This window comes from Eulemur rufifrons, chromosome 15 (genome assembly GCF_041146395.1).
Source record: "Eulemur rufifrons isolate Redbay chromosome 15, OSU_ERuf_1, whole genome shotgun sequence".
Classification (NCBI taxonomy): domain Eukaryota; kingdom Metazoa; phylum Chordata; class Mammalia; order Primates; family Lemuridae; genus Eulemur; species Eulemur rufifrons.
Window position 1 is genome coordinate 32,703,136 of NC_090997.1, and position 23,029 is coordinate 32,726,164.

The 23,029-nt window shown below is 38.9% G+C and overlaps 1 protein-coding gene across 3 annotated transcripts; it reads left to right on the forward strand.

Annotated features, from left to right (window-relative positions):
* Positions 1-8,430: 8,430 nt before the first annotated feature.
* On the forward strand, positions 8,431-22,365 carry OGFRL1 (opioid growth factor receptor like 1). Of its 3 annotated transcripts, XR_011235524.1 has the most exons (8): positions 8,431-8,817; positions 12,953-13,039; positions 13,197-13,278; positions 16,060-16,138; positions 16,236-16,302; positions 16,412-16,557; positions 20,931-21,715; positions 22,187-22,365. XR_011235524.1 is itself a non-coding variant. In XM_069488120.1 (7 exons), the coding sequence occupies exons 1-7, from the start codon at positions 8,536-8,538 to the stop codon at positions 21,592-21,594; spliced, it is 1,407 nt and encodes a 468-aa protein (XP_069344221.1). In that variant the 5' UTR covers positions 8,431-8,535; the 3' UTR covers positions 21,595-21,763. The 3 variants fall into 3 exon arrangements, 2 of the variants coding, with proteins under 2 accessions (XP_069344221.1, XP_069344222.1); XM_069488120.1 differs by lacking the exon at positions 22,187-22,365 and having other exon boundaries at positions 20,931-21,763; XM_069488121.1 differs by lacking the exon at positions 22,187-22,365 and having other exon boundaries at positions 13,200-13,278; positions 20,931-21,763.
* The last annotated feature ends 664 nt before the right edge of the window (positions 22,366-23,029 follow it).

The window sequence follows — 23,029 nt, forward strand, 5'->3', positions numbered from 1 at the left end:
CAACTGAACACACAGAATACACACACACTCTCTCACACATACACTACACATTCAGTGCAGAGATGCCATAGGTTGATGAGTGTACTCATAATTGATCTGTATCAGTCAGGAGGCCTGGTTAGAGCAGGCAGGTCTGGCTGTAGTTTCAGTGGCCCATCCTGAAGAAGCATCATTCCCATTTCTCTTTTACATGCAATCCAGGAATTCTGTGTGAGTTTCTTTGGCATTTAGGATGTAACCCACCATATTGATATTGTCTTTCTGCACATTGGGCCCTCTCTTTTTTTTCACAAATTGGGTTTGTATTGTTTACTTAGCTTTATTTTTATTGCAGTAGATTCATTTAATAAATACATGTTGAGTGTCTACAGAGAGTAAGGCAGATTAGAGATAGAAAGTGCATATTGAATTTTTATAGGAAGTCCCAATATCTTAACAGTTTTAGGCTCAAAGGTGTCTTGTGAGTTGATATCTTATTATTTTCAACTCTGTAAAAGTCTCTGTGTTGGGAAGACCTGCATAAGCAGGTCCATATGAATCCCTCTGCTAATCCTGTCCCCTGGCACGTCTACATAATGGCATATCCTCAGATATGTACAGATTCTGTTTACCTTGAAGTACTGAGAGCCAGTTGATATGTAGCCATGACCTCCAAGCCCCCAGTGTTCCTCCTCTCTTCCAGCTACCCTGGAACTCCCCACAATCCAGCAGTGGGCAGAGCATGGAGCCTCCAGCAATCTACCCTCCTGCCAGCATTCCACTTGACTGGAGCCCATGATATATGTGTTCTTTTAGATTTAGAATATTCTACCTGAATAATTCCCTCAAGTAGTTTGGTCATTGATGGATCTTTAGAAAAGGCAAAGTCTAAGAGGCACAGTGTTCCCAACAGAACATTTCTCGTGGTCGAGGGAACATTGCTGTGCTCCCCAGTGTACACAAAAGGAGGCTGCAGGCTTTGAGACGTTAAGATCTTTACACATTTAAATCCCATAGCATCATCTGCTCTGATTTCAGGCTCACCGAGCTGGGTGGGCAGATGCTGGAGTGTGCTATGCTTATCTGTCACAGTTCTTATTGCGAGTTAAGAATTGGCATTCTGGTTGTATGTGCTGATCTCTTGAGAACTCAGCCCAAGAGCTAGTTAGTATGAGTGAACACGTTCAAGTCAGATCAATTCAGTGATGGTGACAAGTTACAGGTTCTGAGCCTGTGTGGCTGAAGGCAGCCTCTCTGCCTTACTGAATTCACCATGGCAAATGCCACCCAGTAATAGGTGGTGGTGGCCAGATATCCTCTCCAATGAACCCTCTCTGCTTCCACAGGCCAACTTCTGGGAAATTCTACAGTCATCAGTAGTTACTAAATATTGGTTTTCTATATTCATACAACACGTCATTGACTTTAAGTAGCGACGAAACTTATAAAAGTTGTTTTAATCTCCCCTAAGTCTCATTTTAATGTCAAGAATCAACCCCCTACCTGCAGGGCTAGGACTAGAGTAAGGCAAGTAAGGTGCTTAGGGTGCAAAATTTAAGGAGGCTTCCACTCTCAGCATCCTGCCAGTGCCCTGAGCCTGTTCCAGATCAGCTCTGCTGTGTCACCTGTATTTCAAGAACCAGTGAAGAAGAGGAAGGAAGCTGCTAGTGATGAAACCAATCGAGCTGATGGAAGGCAAGAAGGAGAACAAAGCTCCTGGCCACTTTTTCCCTTCTATGACTAACATTCTTGAAAAAATATGTATCTTCTACACCAGCAGGCTCTCCTTCCTCCTTCTGTTCTAATTTATTATCTATTTTCACCATTTTACAGAAACTGCTCTCCCTAAGGTCACAATATGCCAAATTCAACAGCCTCATTTTAGCCACATTCCTCCAATGGGTCTCCTCAGCTTTTGACATTGACCTTGAGAGTAGGAGGAATGTGTCTTGTTTGCCATATTTTTACCAAGATCTATCACAGATAACAGTGGTTCCTAGAAAGCACTAAATACATTTTTACTGAAAGAACAAATAAGTCCTCTATTGTCAAAGGAAAGAAAATCATTCCCTGTTTCGTGCCCTCACAGCATTTTGTTTGTAGGATCTCATATCGCATTTATATGTACTCATCTGCGTTCCCAAAGGATTGAGAGCAACAATTGTGCCTCGTGTATAGTTGCATCCCAACCTAGAGGAAGACCTGGCATATAATAGGTTCTCCATAAAAGTTTGTGGAACAAATTAAGTTGGTGACTGGTGTTGACTCAATGATGATGTTCCAGTTACTCCAGTGATTTGTAATAAATCATTCCAAAATATAATGGCTTAAAATAAAACAATAATCACTTATTTTCTTGTACTTTTCTGTTGGTCAGGAATTTAGGAAGCGATAGGCTGGATAGTTCTCATTGTTGAAGTGTTGGAGGGAAGAGGTCTTTTATGTGGTTGCTATCAGATGTCAGCTAGAGCTGCAGAAATCTGAAGGCTTGACTGGGGCCGGAGGATCCATTTCTAAGGTGGCTCACTCACGTGGCTGACAAGTTTGTGCTGTCAGTTGATATGCAAGCAAGCAATCCAAGGGAGCAAGGTGGAAGCCACAATGCCTTTTATGACCTAGCCTTAGAAGTATGCACTTATCACATCCTGCTACTTTGATACGTTAGTTGTAGAATAAATGTTTGGAAGATCCCAGGGGTTCATCAGAATCTTGGCAGAAGTTTGGGTGCAAGTGAGGGAATTTAATTCATTTGTTACTAAGATTTAATAGTAAAATATTTGACACATTCCATTATATCCACCACATTTTATTGGCCACAGTATTGGTCACAAAGCTACTCTGTAAGTACTCTTCTAAAGGTAATTGTTAGCTATGAAGCCTGTAAGAAATAGTTGTTGTGCAGTAGGATGGCCCCTTTCTTTGATGAGATGGCCATCTGCAAGAATTGTACTTCTCCTTGCCAGACATTTCCATATTTCTGTTCTCTTCTGATGGAGTTGCTGCAGTCTACCAGGAATTACTCTTTAACCCTCCAACCCCTGAAGAGCACACACATCTCATAGAAGGGCAGACGAGAGAGAGACTCTGGGGTTGGTTTAGGCTTAAGAAGCTTGGACTCTTTTTTGGGCAGGAGCATGATTTGGTTCCTCTGGCACATGAGGCTGCAATTGATCCTAAGATAAAGGACCAAATTCCTGCCCTTAGGTCTCCCTGTATCCCCTGTGGTGTGTCCCAAGGCTCAGTGACAGCAGAACTGCAGGTTCTGGTGGGTGCTCATAGGGGTATCTGCACTCAGAGTAACCTGGAGGAAACCCATCCCTACAACCTGCCTCCGAGCGCTTTTCACAAAGAGAATGGCAGAAGCTCTGAGGCATCCTGGAGTAAACCCATGACAATCACATATTCCTTGGCTACAGATTTCCAAGTACACTTCTGAGCTGGGGAAATGTCCAGAATGTGCTTACATATCCATTTCTTATTCAGTTACTGTAATGCTTTTAAATAATCAGATAAATTTAAAGGAACAAAAAGAAAAATTATATAAAATAGAAACAAATATTTAATGGAATAATTGGAAAAAAATATCTATTTTTATTCATGGAAAATAAGCAATAACTTTGGAGATGATAGGCAAAATTTCTCTTACTTTCCTTTTTTGAAGCCAAATGTTCCTATATCTTATAATGTTTACATACTTTTTTTAAAAAATCAAAATATAGTCTAAATGCTTCTGAATTGTCCAAAGAAAGACTTCAAACATTGTTTTTAAATGCGTTACTATTTTTTAAATTTACATATGGCTCTATTTTTAATCTACTGGCTGAATTTCTTCACATACTTATGCAAATGGTTTATTACCAAGTTCTTATCTTAATTTCAACTTACCTTCCCTGATGTCTTATTATATACTAATTCAGCACTCATAAATTCTATGAACTGTTACCTTTGCTTTATTAATAACTTTAATGTGATTGGTACAAAGGCTTTTTTTTTTTTTTTTGAGACAGAGTCTCACTCTGTTGCTGGAGCTAGAGTGCCATAGCATCAGCCTAGCTCACAGCAACCTCAAACTCCTGGGCTCAAGCAATCCTACTGCCTCAGCCTCCCGAGTAGCTGGAACTACAGGCATGCACAACTATATCCCGCTAATTTTTTCTACATATTTTTAATTGTCCAGCTAATTACCTTCTATTTTTTTAGTAGAGACGGGATCTCACTCTTGCTCAGGCTGGTCTCGAACTCCTGAGCTCAAATCATCCTCCTGCCTTCGGCCTCCTGACTGCGGGGATTATAGGCATGAGCCACTGCGCCCAACTGGGTACAAAGGTTTTAAGCTGTGAAAATACTCAGTATTGGATATGAATCTAGAGTTGGCCTTAGAATTGTAAACTATTTCTTAGCAATAAATTAGTTCTTTAAAAATGTTAAACATTCCCTTTTAGCAAACCACATTACATGGACTGTAGAATATACAATTTTGCTTATTTAGATGTCTCTGAAATAAGACACATCTTTGAATCAATGCTTCTTAGAGTCCATGGAATGCAGTACATTATCGCTTTGGTGTATTAACCAATACTCCAGTGGCCTGAAAAAGGCTGCAGATGGCACCTAATGTACAGCCAGGTCAGTCACCTACTCTCTACCCTTTTACTTTACTACGAAATAATAAAAGCAATAAAAAGCCCTACCAGAAATAATGTAAACGGAGTTGCTTTTTATAAAAGAAGCTAAAGATTGTTCCTTGAAAAAGCAAGAACAAAAATCTAAAAGCCCAAAATTAGTTGTTCCAGCCTGCTTGGTTCCCACTTCACATGCCTGCTCTCTGGCCACTGCGGTTGTAGGGGCTAATCTTGTTCTTGCCTTGGGCCTTTGTCTACACCACTCCCTTGGCCAGGAATGCTTTTCTCTCTGCTTTGGGTTAACTTCTTCTCTCCTACACTTTATTTCTTCATTTATATGTAATGTCTTCAGAGAAACATTCCTGACTCCCCAGAGTAAAGCCAGAGCCCTGAGATCTCACTTTGCCTTCTTTGTACTTACTATGATTATTTTTCAGTTTGCTGAATTTCTATCTTTGCTAACATAATCTAACCCCCCTAAATCAGGGATTCTACCTAGTGCACAGCGGCTGTCCACAGTGGATGCTGGTGAAACAAATTAAATGAAAAAAAAATGAAAATAAAACAAATAAAAATACCCAGAAGTACACACTCATTATATACTGCTACTTTGATAAACTAGATGTAGAATATCTGGAAGATTCAGGGGTCCATCAGAATATTAGTAATAATGTAGACGCTAATGGGGGAATGTAATTCATTTGTTACTAAGACTTGATAGTAAAATATTTGCCATTTTATATCAGTAATAAAAAATACAGAAATCTCTTTGCTACTGCAAGTTCAATTTACTTAAAATTAGATGAATGTGTATTTATTTCTGCATCTCATTTAAAGCAACCTTGAAAACTTTGGTTCTGATATAAAGAAATTGCTTCAATTGCTGGGCACTTCTTTGGGAACAGTAAGAGAGAATTTTAAGGACGAGGTAATGGATAGCAGAGATATGTTTTCAGTTAAGCCTTGTAAAAATAAAAGAAACATGCAGGAGAAAATTTGGGTTGCATAATTGCATTGTCCAAAGAGGGAGAAAACAGACTTTTCTAAGAGAGACTGTTCTAAAAGAGTGGTGGTTAGGGGGGATACAGGAGAGGTAGACTTGGGAGGTAGGGGTTAACACTTCAGAATCATACAAGAAGAAAAGTATCAAACATTTGCGAGGAGAAAGGAGCAGAAAAACAAAACATTTTGTCTTCGTAAATTATAAAACATTATAAACTCCTACCTTAGGAAAGGCAGATTCTAGGAAATTTCTGGCAAGCCTGGTCTGGTCAGAGACTCCATGCGAGGTTGCACATGGCTGTGTCCTACATGAAGATGTTTAGTCCAGGCCCAGCTCAGCAAGCCCTGGAGAAAGGGGCATATTATTCTCAAGGGTACAAAGGTCCCATGCATGCTAGCAGAGGCCCTGGCTACAGTCAGTGGAAGGGGATATTATAGCATGTTATTTCTCATTTAAGATGTTTCTTTAGGGTTTTGTCTTTATTATTTTTTTAAGACTATTTTTTTTTTCTCCATAGGTTTTAGGTTCCTGGGAGCTAGTGAGTAGTTAACTCCTGAGGTTATTGAAATAGCCCTTAATCTGCCCTTTCATTTTATTTGAAAGACTCTTAAAGAAAATTATGTAACAATAAACCTTTGTTAATGTCCCTAAAACACAATTGACTATAAAAAAAAAAAAAAAAAACAGTTCAAGATATGCCGGATGTATTTGGGTTCCATCCAAAAAAGTTTAGTTCCTGAAGCGCCAGTTCCTCCTTAAGCTCCTTAACATGGCCTCACCCTTAAAGGATTTCAAAACAAACTTGAAAACAGAGTTACACTGGAGGGCGGCTACGGTATCTGCATAGTTTAGGGTAGGATATAGGGAGTCAGAAACTATATTTATTATAGTCCATTGCCATACTAGTTTCTCCTTGTTCCATATATATTTATATTATTATTGAATAATTTTTTTTGTTTGTTTGTTTTGTTTTTTTTTTTTGAGACAGGGTTTTGCTCTGTTGCCCAGGCTGGAGTGCAGTGACATGATCATAGCTCACTGCAGTCTCCAACTCCTGGGCTCAAGTGATTCTCCTGTCTCAGCCTCCAGAGCAGCTAGGACTGCAGGCATGAGCCACCGTGCCCAGCTGAATTCAATGTTCTTTAAAGACATATTGATGAATAATGATTAGAGATAACATGTATTGATAAATTAATATGTACCTGACACTGGGCTAAGTGATGATTTTTTTTTTTTTTATATGAAGCAAAGACATGTGTCTTTAATGTCCATGCAGGAATGTTACATACTCTCAAAGGTAGAGATAATAAAAAAGTTTAAGTATCAGCAAGGGTAATTCCTGTATACAGAATCTGGGAATAACAGACCTCCAGAATTAACTTTCTTAAATACACAGATTGGACACAATGTGGGCAAGGTTATTGCACTAAACTTAATTTAAAAATTGTTTTATATTATATAAGGTTGTTGAAATACTTCATGTAAAATTATGCTCTTTAGAAAAATATTGAACAAATTGGCACATCATTTATAGCCTGGATCTCTACAGCCTGGTTCTCCTGTTGCAAATCTCTACAGCCTGGTTCTTCTCTTGCAATGTGTGAAGAGAGGCAATCCTGATTTATCTGTGGAATGGGCACCCCGTTCACCTGATTCTTCCCTTAGAAACAGCCCTTGTACCTTGATTTGGCTTCCTATTTCATCACGAAGCATTTAAAAAGAAACTATTCATTCCAAGTACAACAGTTTGGTCTTAAATATCTAACCCATTTTCTTGGTCCATATTCAGCAAATGTTTACTGAGTACCTACCAAGTTTGTGGCACTGTCCCTGGCACCAGTCTATACAGCTGGACAAATACAGACACACAAACAGACTGGGGGCTGCCTGCAAGGGGCTTTCCTTCTAGTTAGAGAGTTAGAATACACGTTTTACAATAGTCTCTTTTCTCTGGAGCACTTGATTATGCTATTTTACTTACCATTAAGTACTTCTATAACATGGTTCCCCCTCCTTTCATTTACAGAAGAGACCAAGAGGGCTATAAGGATTCTTCCCTTAGAAACTATTCGTCTGTTCTAAGGATTTGACATTTTTTTTTTTCTACCCAGAGCACTGATTTGGAGTGGGTGTTAGTAACACTATCCACAAATCAATATGATAGTCTAGTGGTTACTGTTGCTTCTGTTTCAAGAGACGTTTGCTCATTAGATGATAGCTTTGACTTTAGCTAGAACACAAGGGTTCTAGGTGGCTGCCCCAAATACAGTCGTGGTAGCTTATTTTCCTGTTTATATGGTGCCCAGTCAGCATTAGCTTTTGTCTTCTGTTGCAGTTAAATTGTCTCCCTCCTGGACCAGCCCAGAGAGAGGGAGGCGGTGTGGACAGGACCCGCCTGATAGCAGTGACACCTCCTGCGATATCACGTCCACGCCAGTGCCCAGCTCCCAGCGCTGGGCGGGATCACTCTTCCCGCTCAACTGGGAGGAGCCCCGGGCGGGTGTCCCCAGCCTCGGGTTGCGGGGAGGGTAGCAGCAGAACCCGGTCTGCTCCAGGGGCCGCCAAAGGCCGAAGGAAGGCAGGCCTTCCAGGGGGAAGAGTGGAAGTGAGGCGCGTTCCCGGGGGCCGGGGCGGCGGCGCTCAGGCCCGGGGTGGCAGCTCATTCCCCTGGGCTCTGGGCTCGCGCCGGCTCCCGCCCGCGGGGAGAAGGAACCAGATGGGCGGGTTCGAGCGTGTGCGGCGGCGGTCCCGGGGCCGCCGGCTCCTCCCCGCGAGTGTGCCTGTCTGCCGCTGGCCGCGCTGAGGCAGTGCGGCGGCGGGCGCGCCTAGGCTGCCGCCCTGCGCCCTCGCCGCGGCCATGCCCGGGCCCTAGCGCGCCTGCCGCAGCCCGCGCCCCGCAGCCCGCAGCCCGCGCCCGCCACCGCCTCTTCAATGGGCAACCTGCTCGGCGGGGTCAGCTTCCGCGAGCCCACCACCGTGGAGGACTGCGACTCCACCTGGCAGACGGACTCGGAGCCGGAGCCGGAGCCCGAGCCCGAGCCCGAGCCCGAGCCCGAGCCCGAGCCCGAGCCCGAGGAGCCGGGGCCGGGTGGCGGCAGTGAGGGCCCGGGGCAGGAGCCCGAGCAGCCCGCGCAGCCCCCGGAGCAAGCTGGGGGGCGGCCCGGCGCCGGCTCCGCGCCGGACGAGGACGCCGAGGCGGCGGGCGCCGAGCAGGTACGCGGCCCAGCGGTAGCCTCGGGTCGGCTGGGGCGCCCCTGCCCCCGGCACGGGGAGAGGAGCAAGTGCCGAGCCACCCCCGCGCACAGAGAGCGGGGAAGCCGGGCGGCTGCTCGCCCCCTGGGAGCCGACCCTCAGCACCCCAGGCTGTCCCGCCGCCCGGGGACCTGGGGGCCTGCGGTGGCCGGGAGCGCCAGGGCCGCCCACTGCCGGCCTGAGGCCTGGCTAGGGGCACGTGAGGGAAGTCCCCAGTGAAGTCCCCCAAGGCAGAACCAACTTGAATGGGTGTTTTCATTGCCTCTGCAGCGCAGCTGGGTGATGCGAAGGTGGGGGTGGGAGGAACCAGTCTAAAAATAGAGAATTGTGAAAACCCCTTTAGTGAATGTTTTTGGTAAAAAATTACTCAGGATGAGATGGGGCTACAATTGCAAGCAGCCAGCACGCTCCCCTACAGAGGGGTCTACAGTCATTAAAAGTATTGTAGACGGTCCCCATGGTAAGTTAAAACGTCACAGTTCTTACCCCAAGTCAGGCCTTTCTACCGAGGAGTTAGGGCAGAGGAGTTAGGGCACTCTTCAAAAATCTTATTTCACCCAAAAGACTTGTTGATCTAACTGCGCTTAAATCATTTGACTAACACAGTTTGGGTACAGAGGTTAGAAAAGAGATAGATAACCCCCTTAACCTCTGATGGACTAAAAATAATCAGAAACTTTAAAAATGAGGAAAACTGTGTACCTTATCCTTTGAAGTGTGCACCGTGGAAGTGTTTAAGGTTTATGGTTTTGCATTGGCTATCCTCTTTATCAGCTATGGGGGATCAAGAGTGGGAAAATGGAGCCCAAAATCCGATGTGACTACAGGGTTTAGGGGAATCATCACCTAAATGTTACCGCCAATGCTTCCTCATCCATCTTGATGATCAGCTCTTTAGGTAAGGAGGAATCATAAAGTCTTAGTGCAGGCTCTATGCTAAGCATGTTATTTAAATGAATTGCAATTTGGAAGTGGGGGTTTGGTGTTTATAATCTCCATTTTAGAGAAAACTGGGGCTTAAAGATAAAGTGAAACTTGCCCAAGATCATTCAGGGAGAAAATGTTGCAAACCCAAATACGTCTGTCACCAACCTCAGAACCTTGGACCTGTTGGAATTCTGAATATCCTCCTGCACCTTGTGCTCTGATTTGCCACTCTGTCATTTTGTATTGCTAATTTAAGCCTAGGAAAGTATTTGATACTTTGTTTCTCCCTTCCACTTGTCTCCCAATTAAATTTATATAGAAATTTAGGATATCAAAAAACAATAGCTAAAATTCAATCCAACTAACCAGGCCCATTTATATGAAACAATTTAATAATGTTTCAATCAGTTAAATGTAATCTCAGTAAATAGTAGGCCACACCAACCCTCCCTATTCCGTTTTAATGATTATTAATTTTTCTTGCTAATATCACCATCTAACTTCTAAAAAAAAAATCTAGTTTTTGATTTTGCTTTTTGACTGTCAATCCCATTTGTTCTGTACTCCCCAGAGTCAATCTACTTGCAGGCACTACTGGATTTACCTTTAAATTATATTCCAGACTGACTACTTCATACCACTTCCATTGCATCATCCTAGTCCCAGGAAATAGTGGACAAATGATGGTGCTATTAACTAAGATGGAGAAGTTTGGGGAGAATGCAGCTTTAGAGGTTAAAGCAAGGATTCTCTTGAGTTTAATATACTGTTAGATACCCAAGTGGAGTTGTTGGGTAGTTAATTGTATCTATGAATGGAGGCTCAGTCCAGGATTGGCGTCATCAGTATCTAAGGTCAGTGGTATTTAAAGTCATGGGAAGATATGAGGTCATCAAGGAGTGATGAGGAATGAGGACTAAGGCCTGGGCACTCTTCTATTTAGAGGGTGTGAAGAAGAAAAAGGGAGCTAAAAAGGAGGCTGACAAGGGGGTTCAGGGAAATAGGACGCAAACCAGGAGAGACTGGTATCCTGAAAACCAAGTACTAGCAGTGTTTCAGGAAGGAGGGATGCCTTAACTGGCCCAGTACTGTTGAGAGCTTGGCTGAGATAAACATTGAGAAATGCTTTGGCAAGATGGAAATTTGTTGGTGAAGTTCACAAGAGCCATTTTGATGGAATGCTGAGGAAAAGGCCTGATTGGAGTGGGTCATGGGAGGATGGGGGAAGAGGAGAAAAAGACAAGAGTGTGAGCAATTCTTGGGTGATGGTTTACTATAAAAGAGAGCAGAGATATGGATCTATAATTGAGGGAGGACTTGGGTCAAGGAAAATTTTGTATGTTTATTTTAAGATTACAGATGGTACAACATGCTTGTTTGCTGAGGGGAATGATCCAGAACAGAGGGAAATTTTGATGATCTAGGGAAAAGGAACAATATTTAAGGAACAAAATCCTTGCCTGAGGAGGTGAAAGGGATCTGGATAGAGTCCAAGAGGAATAGAGGTTGGAGGAGCAGGAACAGATGCTGGCGAGTTGGTACATTTAGGGTTTGGAAGACAGTCATTCTTATGATAATACTGGGAAATAGGTAGAGCATGAGTCATTATTTTCATTTCACAGATGATAAAACCAAGGTTCATTTAAGTGATTTCCCCATGTCCTCACAAACACTAAGTAGAAGAGTTAAGATTCTCCTTAGTCTCCTGACTGCAAGTCTTAAGCTATTGATATTATACTAAGATCTCCATATATCCTTCATTTTTAGTGGAACAGAAATTGATTCATACCTAATTAGTTGAACTTGAATCTTGGAACCTGGAATTGTAGTTCTTGCCCTGTCACGGTGGTTGGTGGTGTTTAGCTTCTCTAAGCCTCAGTTACCTTGTTTTTAAGATGGAAACACTAATAACTGTCAGCCAGGTGTGTTGTAAGAATCAAATGAAATAATATACATGTAAGTGCTTTGTAAATAGAAAAGTGCTTTCTATACAAATGTAGGATGATGATTCATATGGTTGTAGCTCAGGCTAAATAGATTCAGAAACTTGCTAGGCAGAGCTATTTTGAAACATGTGGCAAGGACCAGAATTCAAGCTTTTTCTTGCTTATGTAACATGACAGAGTAACTAATGTTAAACATCAAAAGATTTAGTGTTAAAGTATCTCTGTACTTGTAGTAATAGTGAGAAATCACACCACTTCAAAAATGTGTGAAAATTACTTAGAGGTCTGTCAACACAGATGGGGGGGACGATGAGAAAAGGGTTGAGGGCAAAGCTTTTAATGACTGTTGTGGTCTAAACTTTGTCTTCTTTTTCCTCATCGTCATCATTCTCATTGTCCTTCTGATGACACTGGACACAAAGCACTTTCTCATATGTTATAATCGTACATATAGAGAATGCAAATTGATTCTGCTGACCTGCATCTTATACTTTAAAAATGACTTGGTGATGGGAATTTTGCTTAGAATTTACATAGTATGAGTAAACTACCACATATAAGTTATTTCAATCTGACATTTATTCCATTTGAGAGCTGCTTATTGCTTTTCATGTATATATTTTAAATTGGCTGGTATATATCACATTGTAATACTGTTGATGAACAGATGATTATTCATGCCTCTGTGTACTTGTTATGGTGCTAGAAAGGATGGAGTTTAGAAAGCAATTTAGTTTGTTTCAAAATCCTTCTTTCTTTTCATAGACATTACTTGACTTCCAAGTACAGCTAAATGTTGCAAATATAATGACAATTTTCTTTATAGAATTGTTTTTGTATTATGTAACTATTCTCAAATAAGTTTTGTCATAGACTCACTTCCATAACACCTGGTAAATAATATGTCTTAAATTCATTTTTGAGTCCTATTTCTGACATTGATCTATAACATTTGGCCTCTATGGGCTTTTGGTTAATAATAAAGTTTTTTATTTGGTAATATACCTTAGGACAAATGTTACTGGTTCAAATAAGGAAAATAGGATGCCAATAAATATTGCTACTAAGCATTTTTGAAAGAATATTTATAATATTTTTATTAATCTGGACAGGTTGACAATTTTGAGGCTTTCTTTGTGGATTGTCATTATTTTAAATTTGAAAATTTCTTGGTGAAATTATCTTGCTTCAACATATAAACGGATTTTCACTTTTTATTTTAGAGTAGTGATTCCACTGAAGCAACTGCCAAACCAAAGAGAAGTTTTTATGCTGCGAGGGATTTGTACAAATACCGACACCAGTACCCAGTAAGAGTATGAAATGTTTTTTCTAAAATATAAAATATTTCCCTTCTGTGTGTTTTTCTTTTGAAATTTTATGATGCCAATGATAAAACATACAAGAAGGATCCTTGTGCCTTTTATTTATTTCCATATTCTGGAGATTGATTTTTTTTTTCTTTAGCAGAACTTCAAAGATATCCGATATCAAAATGATTTGAGCAATCTTCGTTTTTATAAGAATAAAATTCCATTTAAACCAGATGGTGAGTAATATGCTACCTTGGTAAACTGCAAACTTTAAATAATAATAGCATACACCTGATTAGTCTTTTTTCCATGGCTAGTACCTATTTAATGCATTTGCTCGTTGATAGGCTTTACTTTGCTCTGCAGTCTAATGTGTTCCCCAAGTCCTAGACCCAAGAGTTGTGAGCATCCACTTGTAAACTCTGGAGGAATAGCTGTGGATTGGTGATACCTTTCTACCACCTGTTTACCATGGCTATTATCTGAAAGGTAGTAATGGCAATTTTTGTGAGAGGAAGAGAGAGAGGAGATTTACAGAACCATAGAAGTTTAGATTAATATGGAATATTAGGGGAGATGAAATTCACCTTCCTCATCATGAAGATGAGGTCACTGAGACTTAAAGCTTAAACAACTGACTTGGCTGTGTCACTTGATTAGAGAGTTGGGTCTAGGTTCCAGAGTCCACTGTTCTTTCCACTGTGCCATACCTGAGAATTATTTAGGATATAGATTGAAAGTGCTATTTGTGTTTAGAATGATCTTTCCTGTCAGTTTTCAGATTCAGGAGTCAGGAAGCTATAGCAGTCCCAGTTCAGTGTTCCAATATCCTGGGAAGGGAACAGCAAATACATTAGATCTCCATCCACTTGTCTTCCTCACAACTAAACAATTGCCCTTATAGGATCTTTTCCAAACCCATAGTGAGTGGATGCAGCTGCTATGGTAATATGACCACAACATTGCATATTTCATTGAGGCATCATGCTGTGGTTCATGGTAGGCATCCTAATTTCATCCAGGTCAAACCAGCCTGCTTCTCTCTTTAGAGCCCTTATCTGTGTAAGGTGATCAGACGGCCCTGGCTCCTGCTCTTTCCTCTCTGTAGAAACAGAGCCAGTTCCACAGCAATGTGAGTCAGGGAATGAAGGTAATGGATTGCAAGGCTTTCAAAGTGGCAGGACCTCACACTCGTTGGTGAACTAACTGGAGGAAAGAGATCTAAAGGCTGGATGGAGTACTGGGGGGAGGGAGTCCTCATACTGCACATTGAGAGAGGTACCAGTCGGAAGTTAAGGCTTAGGAACATTACTAAAATGGCCAGATTCACCTGTCTTTAACTTCTGGTGCCCTACAAGCAAAAGCTCTGCTCTGATTTGGAGGGAAACCTCTGGATAAAAATGCACTATTGTTATTTCTAATGAGAAAAATGCACTGCTTCATTTACCGATAGAAAAATATTAATTATATTATTATTACAGTTTTGTTAGGACTTGGGGTAAGAAACCCTTTTGAAAAAATGCAATGATAAATTGTTAATTTGACTCTAATTTGAATTTCATAAAATTTACCTAAAAGAATGCCTTCAATATTAAAAACATTGAACCTAAAACTATGATGGTATTTAACTCTGTTTCTATGTTTCTAGTAGTGAATTTATTTTTGATGTATTAATTTAAAACAGTAACTTCAAGAAATATATTTTTTGTAATCTTTATCACAAAATTTATTTTGAAGTTTTATATGATTGGTGAGAACCAGAAGTTTTAGCTAAGGTCACAGAAAATGTTATTCTATTTTATGATATAAATTGCATCAATTCACTTTCCTCTCCACTATGTACTTGTGGACATGCACACCCCACCCCCCCAAACAACTATCAGTAAGCATAACCTTGCAATGGCATATTTTACTTATCAAGTAGGAGGAGGGGGAGTTGGAAGGGAAATTAAATGGAAAATTACAAAGCTCAATGGTTTTAATATGCTAATAAAGCCAACAGTATGATTCAACATAACTTTTTACCAAATCTTCCAAGAGTGGACCCCTACTACAAACTGGTGATATCTGGAGGAAACAAGAATAAAATGAGTTATGTTTAGAGAGATATTATGTTGTTGTATTTTTTTCTCTTAAGATTGACTAGCCACATAATCAGTTCAGGAGGATTCTTAATAGACTTAAGAATCAGGAGGATTTTGTTATAGTGAGTTCTCATAGGGAACAATGGGATGTGGTGAAAAGGGCTTACTTTTTGGAACCAGAAAGACCTATGTTTTCCTTTGAGATTTATTTTTTTATTAGTGTATGACTTTGAACAAATCACACAATTTCCTGATTAATAAAATGGAGATCATAACACTGGGCGAGTTCTGTGAGGATTAAGCTGGGTAATGTACACTGTGTATAATATGGGCCCAGCATGTAGTAGGCACTCAACAACTTTTTCCTTCATTTTGCTATCCTCCTTTTCCTTCCCATTATCTTTGTTTCTCTCCTCATTTCTTTTCTTCCCTCCCTACTTCTCTTTTTTTCATTTTCTCTGGGATACTTTTTATTTTGATCCTATCTAGTATTTAAGGAACCATATAACCCTCTAGGGCAGGGGCTGGCAAATCTTTGTGTCGGGGGGAAGATAGTAAATATTTTAGGCTTTGCAGTAAGGTGGGTCTATATTGCAGTTGTGATGCAAATGCAGCTACATAAATGAACGTACATAGCTATGTTCCAATAAAACTTTATTTACAAAACAGCTGGCAGGCCATAGTTTGCCAGCCTCTGCTTTAGAATACATTGCCCAATAGAAATTTCTGCAATTTTAGGTGTCTTTTTTTTTTTAATTAGGCTTATTACATAACTGAGTATATGGCATAGGTATTCATCTTTAAAAACCATTATTTTTGTGTGCCATTATTATATTTTAAAAAGTTTTAATGTAAAACTCAGGTGATTCAAATCTTAAAATGCCTTCACAATGTTTTAAACATCTGGTTAATTTTCTAAATTTTACTATTTAGGTGTTTATATTGAAGAAGTTCTAAATAAATGGAAAGGAGATTATGAAAAACTGGAGCACAACCACACTTACATTCAATGGTCAGTTATATATTATCTATCTTGAGCCATGTCCTATATAATCATGTATGTTTTCCAGATCATATTAATAGAAAAATTTTATTTTTTTAAAACATAGGCTTTTTCCCCTGAGAGAACAAGGCTTGAACTTTTATGCTAAAGAACTAACTACATATGAAATTGAGGTAATACAAGCTCATTTCATTTTTATATGAAGGGGGCACATAATATTATTGTTTTACTGTCCTGGTAGCTACTGAATCATTTCAGCTAACTTTTTTTTTTTTATATTAGGAATTCAAAAAAACAAAAGAAGCAATTAGAAGATTTCTCCTAGCTTATAAAATGATGTTAGAATTTTTTGGAATAAAACTGACTGATAAAACTGGAAATGTTGCTCGGGCTGTTAACTGGCAGGAAAGATTTCAGCATCTGAATGAGTAAGTAAAGCCCTTGTGACAAATCAGAGGTCAGCACAGTGTTTTGCCTTGGTTGGAGTTCTTGATGGAACACAAGAACAACTAGTAGATGGGCCCAGAAATTTGGATTCAAAAGCCAATGTGAAATGCATTTTATTCCCTGTTCTGCATTCTAAAATAAAATAAAACAACAACAAAAAATGATGAAATTCCAGGTAGAAACATGACTATTCAGCTTGAGAGCTGTTTCTCCCTGAAGCCTCCCTCCTCTCCACAGCCAAATGCGGCCTCTCTCCCTCTTTGTGCCCACGTTTCTTGGAATCTATGGTTATTGCTTGTATACAGTTTTGTGTATCCCTCTACAAGGCTGTGAACTTCTTGTGGTACAGTCTGTTTCTAACATTCTCAAGCATGGTGCTTTCTTAGATTAAAATTCATGAATTAAGCCTATGATATATAAAAATCATTTTATTAGGATGACATGTGCCCAGTAGTTATTACTGCCACAGAGAGAAAATTACAGTTATTGTCACTATTTAGGTAAAAATCAAAAACCCGTTTTTGGTTAATAAGTCCCAAAACCTATGAGGAAAAATTTAACATAGTTTGTTTGGAACTGTTTTGTTGTATTCTTTTGTTTGAAGATTTATAACTTTCATTAATACTTATAGTTGAAGTTTATTTTTCTTAATATTATCTTCATGTGCAAACTGGCTTTTTTTTGTTTGTTTGTTTTCTTTCTTTTTTTACTTTTTGGCCTCATTTGGAAATATAAACTGGCTTTTTTTTTTCATTTTAAATTATAGGGTGATTTGTGAGTGCTGGACTATAAAACTAACAACTTTAAAGCACTTTTTAGCACATTATAATTAGCTAAACTGGGCAAGTACTAAGAGAAAAGAAAATTAAAACTAACCTAAGCGATTTCTCTTTGGTCAAAGCAATATGAGTTTTGTGCATCTGTTAACTAATTTTTTTGTGTCTTTCTAGAACTTTTGTCTTGCTTTGGTAAAATGCATGTAAATATTAATGTTAAGTCTTCCTTTTACTTTATTAGTTATAATCAACAATATTAAAATGGTAGCTTGTACTAAAACACAAAAGATATGGGCATAAAGCTTTATGTTCCTGACTATAAGACCTATTAACTCATAACTCAAGTTAAGTTTGATTTATACAGGGCATTTAACACATAAATATATATGTCTCTACCTAAGCAATGCAGGTAGTTATCTCTGAGCAAAGTTTCTAAGCACTTACATCACATTGTCAAAGAAAGCTGTGTGCTCTTAGCCTGTTGACATGAAGGGTGGCAACAGTAAAAGTAAATCTTTGGAGAGGATCTAATGATACCTCATCTTTCACGGACTCATGATTATCATTTTAGAGACTCTTTCTCCCCAACTTGTTATTTTTGGCTGGAATAGCAAGCTTACTTAGTACAATAAATTTTTGTTGAATGAGTAAACAATGAACTAAATATGGTCTTCAGCTTAAATCTTCCATGGGGTTTTATCATCAGATCTTCTGATTTATAGGTGGAAATAGAGCCCTTTTTGAAGGCTTTAATTAATTGATTTCCTGATTTGAGTCAGGGGCAGGAAGCCTGAACAAACAGGCACTTCTCACTCCTCTGCCCCATCCAGCTCCCTTTCTTTCCACCACTTATTGTCTCTCTCTTTCCTTTCCATGTGTACTGCATAGAGCTTATCTAGCTGTGAATTAACTGCCTTAGAATCTATCAGAAAGTACATTTCCTTTCTGGTTTAGTTGCCAAAAATTTGTATTGACTAGATTTGAACAAATTATAGGAGATTCTATGAAAACGTCTACTCCATTTTCTTCTTCAGTTGGGTTCTTTTCTGATTTATTCTTAAATGTCATAACTTATTTGGGTTTTAATGCATATGGCATCATGAGTTTTTCAGAGTAGGCAGGGAACTCAATACATTTATAGTAGCTAGACAGAGGAAAAATATTGCATCAGAGTGAAAGGAAATAACATTGAGTGAACAAGTGACCAGGACTAAAAGAGGTGAAATATTTTCAAACATGAGAGTACAAATGTATGTAACAACAACTAAGATGCATTTCCAATTGTATTTGTAATCAACTTGGATTACTGAGCCATGTTTTAGATCCTGGAATATCTTTAAACTTTTATTTTATGTCTCCTGGTTCCTGACTTTTGTGTGCCTTTACCTAGCTAGTTGTCCTGACAGTTTTAACATTATTTACTGCCCTTGCCTCTGTCTAGAGTCTCAGCTTCTTTCTTTTACCTGCTGTGTAACCTCGAGACTGCTTCTAACACTAGAAGGGTTTTAGCCACACTGCTCTCTTCTATTCAGTCTTTCGTTGTGACTTTTATTTCAAATCATACTGAAACACCAATTGCTTTATTCCATAGTCCTGATCATCATTTTCTTCAACCCAAGTTTTTGTCCCTTTATATTGTTATGTAAATATGTTTAATTGGAGAATGTAGATACAGATAAATATATACAAAAATTTAACTTGACCTTTCGTCTTAGGTAGGTTATGTGAAATTGAACTGGTTGCAAATAGAGTAAATTTTGTTTTGTCGAATGGCTCTTCTTTGTTTTGAAAGCATTCTTCTACCTTTCCATACATCTTTTTCCCATAGATGTATAAAGCAGATATTGCCCAAGAGCACTGTCACTAAGTTTTTAGAGTGTACAAACTCTGTATGAATTTAATAACTAAGTCAGTCCTGCTGTTAGTGGCACATTGTCTTAACTTTACCCAAATTTGTATCGTCTCAAAAGACTCTTACGACCTAACTACTAAAAAATACAGATTTATAAAACTGAAACATATCTGTGCTATGTTTTATTCTTTGGGCTTCAAAGAGTTGAATGTTAAGATGATACTTTTTTGATAAACATCCAGAAGGATGGAGATGATAAAAACTGTCGGTCTTGTCTTTTCATTGTTTAGCCTGAATCATTAAGGTTTTTGTTTTATCCAAACAAACTTTCTCATTAAAATGTATAATCATGGAACCACCCTCTTCCATCCCTTAAATAATTCATCAACATCTTTCTCCACCCTTCCCAAATAATTTGCTAGTTGTTCCTAAGTAAAAACTCCAAGCACTTTTGGAAGCTAGGGCACGTATATGCAGTGCTTGTAGAAAATTCCGTGTCTGAGGTATAGAAAGGTTTTAGCAGGTTAGAAATAAGTGATGGTCATGGTTGTGTGGCAATATTGGATAAATAAATACCTGGGCTGTTGATGACACTCATGATTAATATATGTAACTGAAAATCCCTTTAGAATTTGGCCAGGCATGTATAATAAGGCAAGGGTTGAGCTGAGTGAGGGCAGGGGGATAGACTATGAATTGTGACAAAACAGATTTGGAAAGCATTCATCTGATTATGGCCTTAGTTTTGAGACAGAGAGAAAAGATGTTAGTGCCATCTGGGGAAAATACATCTTTGGAATCAAGGCCATTAGAAATAAGATTTAAAATTATCTTTGAGGGAAAGAGGAGACAATGATCAGGGATGGAAGAGAATGAGGTTATTAAGTTGGGAAAGGTACAAATATGGTGGTCCTTAATATCAAATCTTTAAATAATGATAAAAATGGTTTTAAATAGTATCTAGTATTTATTGATTTCTACTTACCCTGTGTGTGTGTCATCTCATTTGATTATTACAACAGTCCAGGAAGTTGAGGGGCACTTTTCACATTTTATAGACGAGGATACTGAGACTTAGAGAGATGTCCTAATTTGACTTATCTGCTCTGTGACAGACCAGGGCGTGAACTCAGATCTGCGCGTACTCTTAATTGTTAAGCTATGCTCCGCTAAGTAAGTCAGGTTTGAATTCTTTGTCAGAGTCATTCTGGCAGAGTAGAGTGGTTTTTGCTGCCATCTCTGTGAATTGGCTTATGTGGTGGATTTTGCTGATCAGCTGACACCATAAATTGTACCATTCAGCTGTTAGCTAGTGTGTTTATATTCACAGTGGTTACTTATGACGAGTACAATACATTAGTGTTGTTGCAAATAAGTGCTCTGTTAGATCATTTGTCCTCGGTGTATTTAATGAACAAACAATTCAACCACAGTAGTAATAAATGTAAATCTAAATATTTTTCTAATACGAAGAACTGAACAAACAAGGGGAGTTTATTTTATATATTTGAGTTTCACATAGCTTGACATTACATCGAGGCATAAGGGTTTAATAGCTTCTAATTTATTCTTCTTAATGGTGTCTAATTTGATTTTTTAAAAAGTCATTACAAGGCATATGTCCATGGCTTATAGTTTCTTAAAAAATGTTTTTCCAGTAGTTTTCATTCTCCTGTTGTTTTCTACCTGTATTTTCCCCCTCATTTTATTCAATCCTCTCTTCCAGGTCCCAGCACAACTATTTAAGAATCACCCGTATTCTTAAAAGCCTGGGTGAGCTTGGATATGAAAGTTTTAAATCTCCTCTTGTAAAATTTATTCTTCACGAGGCTCTTGTGGAAAATACTATTCCCAACATTAAGCAGAGTGCTCTGGAGTATTTTGTGTATACAATTAGAGACAGACGAGAAAGGAGAAAGCTCCTGCGGTTCGCCCAGAAACATTACACGCCTTCAGAGAATTTCATCTGGGGGCCGCCGAGGAAAGAACAGTCAGAGGGAAGCAAAGCCCAGAAAACACTTGCCTCTCTGGCCTCCAGTCATAGCAGTCAAACTTCTATGCATAAAAAATCCAAGGACTCCAAAAATTCCTCCTCAGCTGTTCATTTAAATAGCAAAACGGCTGAAGAAAAAAAAGTGGCACCAAAAGAGCCTGGGGAAGAGACCGACAGGCCGGATCCAGAGCCCAGCAGTGATGATGCCAAGCTGAGAAACACAGAGGACAGCGATGCTGAAAATGTGAATTCTCAACCTGAAAAAACAGTTACTGATCCCACAGAAAAAAAAGAGAGTGCATCTCCTCCTGAAAAAGATGAAGACAGTGAAAATCCTAACAGAGACTGTGAAGATCCTGGAAATACAAGTTGCCACGATGATACACTATTGCAGTGAATTATCACAAAACCCACAAGCCAGTTTAGGTAAGGGAGGAAAAAAACACTGTATAATGTATCCTAAAGAACAGAGATCAAGTCTCATTTCAAAGTTTAGGCATCTGTTTGTGATTTTTGTTGTAAGTATTTTGTTGTTTGTTTTTTATTTTGGATGACAATGAACTGAATATTTAATAAGAAATTTTAAGACAACACCCAATAAATGAATGTATTCTGTAATGCTTTTAGGATGTGAGTTTTCAAATTCTGTATATAATTACTTTTAAATTATTTTCAAAGTATCTATCTAGAAGTAATCATGTGATATTTGATATGTCAAATATGTTCTTTCATGAGATTATAGTCTACATGAAGAAAATCAAGAGGATAATTTCATTGGATTGCCACGCCTTTATGTGATTTATGAATTAATTTTTTTAAACTGAACGAGTTTGGTCTTTTCCAGTGTATTCAGAAAGTAATTTGGATTCTTTGATTTCAGTACCTCAGTGTGTTTTTTAGATTCTGATAAGGGAAATGGGTGCCCTTGGGGAGCTCTGACCTCCCCAGCTCAGCTGTCCTGCTGTCTTTTCTTCTTCCTCTCTCTCCAGGCTCAGCCTTGAGCTGCCGTCTTTTTCAGCTGGCACTTGCGTTTCTAGTGCAGTCGGCTCTCCGTATCCATGGGCTCTGCACCTGTGGATTCAACCAACCACAGATCAAAAATATTTGGAAAAAAAACGGATGGTTGCATCTGTACTGAACATGTACAGACTTCTTTTCTTGTCATTGTTCCCTAAACAATGCAGTATAACGACTGTTTACATAGCACTTACATTGTATGTTTTAGGTATAAGAAATCTAGAGATGATTTAAAGTATACAGAAGGATGTGCGTAGGTCATAAGCAAATACTACACTACTTTACATAAGGGATTTGAGCATCCCTGGAATTTGGGGTTTCCTGAAACCGGTCCCCGACAGATGCCAACTGTATACATTAGGATGATTTCCTATGTTGAAATCTAAATGGAACAGAGGGAGACTTTTAAATGTATCATTTCACAAACTTGCTTTGTTTAAATTAATAAAAAAGTGTTTTCAGTATTAAGTGCTTAAAAACAAATTTTGATGGAAAAGTCCATGAAAAGAACTTTGCTTTCTATGGCTGTTCCATATAAATTTGGTGGTTGATTTTGAATGCAAATGACTGAAGAATTAAAAAATAAGAATGGACATTATTCATTTTTAAAAGGCATGCCTCTTGCACTGTCAGCAAGGCAGTAGTCCCTAAAACCATGACTATCTCAGTGTTACATGGATTATGAAATGAGTAGTGTTGCTTAGTCCACAGTTATGTTTTTAAAAATATACATAGCTTGATGCATCAACAAGTAGTCAAACTTTGAAACTGAGAAAAAATTTGAAATTACATATATTCAGTTTTAGTAAGCACTT